Genomic DNA, 2,405 nt, shown 5'->3' with positions numbered 1-2,405 from the left:
CCCTGGAGATTACATCAGGGTAGGAGAGTGTGCCCCCTCTGGTATCGCGACCGTGGTCAAGACAATGGAATTTACCAAGCTACACCAGACTTCACGGTCCATCATAGCATTATGGAGGTCCTGTTGCCGGATGCCTGTATCCCTGGAGATTACATCAGGGTAGGAGAGTGTGCTCCCTCTGGTATCGCGACCGTGGTCGAGACAATGGAATTTACCATGCTACGCCAGACTTCACGGTCCATCATAGCATTACGGAGGTCCTGTTGCTGGATGCCTGTATCCCTGGAGATTACATCAGGATAGGAGAGTGTGCGCCCTCTGGTATCGCGAGCAGATGGCTTCCAGAGGAGAAGAGGAGAAATTACCTCGTTTTCAGCTCTACAACAATGTCCAGCAAACTGGACTCTCCTACCTTTCACAAGAGATGATACAGTTGGTAGTTTCCTATATATTTGTACTTTGGTTGGATGACACTTCCATGAGAGATTTTGAGCTCTCATAAGGATGCGAGTGTAAGTTCCATCCAACCGCCTCTCAAGCTTCTTTGATAACGTCCAGGTTTCAGAGCCATATAGTAGAATTGGTTCGACTGTGGCTTTGAAGATTTCAAGTTTGAAGTCTCTACTTAGATTTGATGACCAGATCTTATGCATGTCATTACAGGCTGACCCTTTCTAGTTAGAAAATCTTTTCCAGATGATGATATGTATGACCCAAGATATTTGTAATCAGAAACCATATTTAAGGGCACGTTGTTGTTGTGACAGAAGAAGCAACCTCAGTATCTACAATGTTTTAAAGACAAAAGGAAAATATACAAAACAAACATATAATATTGTTTCTATAAATCTGTGAAAGAATTCGTTTGAAACATTTGCTCTGAAATAATATTATTAGCCAAATTTCTGAACATTGCTGACTAGAATGACAAGAAAAGGAGCTTGTGTGCAGATTAACATTGGATAAAGTAGAAATTTATGTAAGCAATAAAGTAAAAAAATGAAAGCAGGAAAAATATATCAATTGGGATTTGAGAGGAAAAGAAATAGGAAAGAGAGAGAAAATTATAGAATTGATTTCCCCTGAACACATGAGAAAAGAGATGACATCATATGACTGTGATATCTGTACAAAGTCGTTCTCTCGGAAAAGCAACCTAATTATGCACAAACATACTCATACGGGAGAGAAACTGTATCATTGTGATACTTGGATACTTGTGGTAAATCATTCTCTGAAAATGGTTCTCTTACAAAACATCTACGTATTCATACAGGAGAGAAGCCATATCACTGTGATATCTGTGGTAGATCATTCTCTAAGGATAGTATCTTATCTAGACACAAACATATTCATACAGGTGAGAAAGCCTATCAGTGATATCTGTGGAAAATCATTCTCAGAAAATTGTGACATAACCAAACACAAACGTATTCATACAGGTGAGAAGCCATATCAGTGTGATATCTGTGGTAAATCATTCACTGAAAATGGTTCTCTTACAAAACACGTACGTATTCATACAGGAGAGAAGCCATATCACTGTGATATCTGTGGTAGATCATTCTCTCTAAATCATAACTTATCTAGACACAACTATATTCACACTGGACAGAAACCATATCTGTGGTAAATCATTCTCTCAAAATAGTGAGTAAACAAGACACAAGCATATTCATACAGGAGAGAAACCGTATCATTGTGATATCTGTGGTAAATCATTCTCTGATAATGCTACCTTAACAAAACACATACGAATTCATACAGGAGAAAAGCCCTATCACTGTGATATTTGTGGTAAAACATTCTCTCAAATTAGTCCGTTAATTGCACACAAACGCATTCATACAGGAGAGAAACTTTTTCATTGTAATAACTGTGGTAAATCATTCTCTCAAAATAGTGACTTAATCAAGACACATGTATTCATACTGGGGAGAAACCGTATCATTGTGATATCTGTGGTAAATCTTTCACTCAAAATAGTGAGTTAACAAAACACAAGCATATTCATACAGGAGAGAAGCCATATCATTGTGATATCTGTGGTAAATCATTCTCTGAAAATAGTGCTGTTACAAAACACATCCGTATTCATACAGGAGAGAAACCATATCACTGTGATATCTGTGGTAAATCATTCTCTCAAAATAGTGCTTTAACTGCACATAAACATATTCACACAAGAGAGAAGCCATATTGTTGTGATATCTGTGGTAAATCATTCACTCAGAATATTCACTTAACAACACACAAACGTATTCAAACAGGAGAGAAGCCATATCGTTGTGATATCTGTGGTAAATCATTCTCTCAGAATAGTCACTTTACAAGACACAAATGTATTCATACAGGGGTAAAAGGAAAAGGGTAGTCTCTATAGTTTCCTGTTTGCTATATTTGTT

General features: G+C 37.5%; 1 protein-coding gene across 1 annotated transcript; it reads left to right on the top strand.

The window, feature by feature from the left end:
- Nucleotides 1-1,090: 1,090 nt before the first annotated feature.
- Nucleotides 1,091-2,014, top strand: LOC118767044 (zinc finger protein 271-like). The gene is made up of 3 exons (XM_036510985.1): nt 1,091-1,222; nt 1,361-1,442; nt 1,684-2,014. Exons 1-3 carry the CDS (start codon nt 1,091-1,093, stop codon nt 1,992-1,994), a joined length of 525 nt encoding a protein of 174 aa, XP_036366878.1. The 3' UTR covers nt 1,995-2,014.
- The last annotated feature ends 391 nt before the right edge of the window (nt 2,015-2,405 follow it).

The sequence above is a fragment of the Octopus sinensis genome, linkage group LG18, assembly GCF_006345805.1.
Source record: "Octopus sinensis linkage group LG18, ASM634580v1, whole genome shotgun sequence".
In the NCBI taxonomy this organism is placed as follows: domain Eukaryota; kingdom Metazoa; phylum Mollusca; class Cephalopoda; order Octopoda; family Octopodidae; genus Octopus; species Octopus sinensis.
This window is presented reverse-complemented; position numbering and strand designations above follow the sequence as displayed.

Bases quoted from the DNA above. Each gene is read 5' to 3' on its own strand.
- LOC118767044 (XM_036510985.1), top strand. From the start codon at position 1,091: ATGAGAAAAGAGATGACATCATATGACTGTGATATCTGTACAAAGTCG. The intron at 1,223-1,360 runs GTAAATCATTCT...ATATTCATACAG, and splicing joins GTGATACTTGGATACTTGTG to GTGAGAAAGCCTATCAGTGA. The intron at 1,443-1,683 runs GTGAGAAGCCAT...ATATTCATACAG, and splicing joins ACACAAACGTATTCATACAG to GAGAGAAACCGTATCATTGT.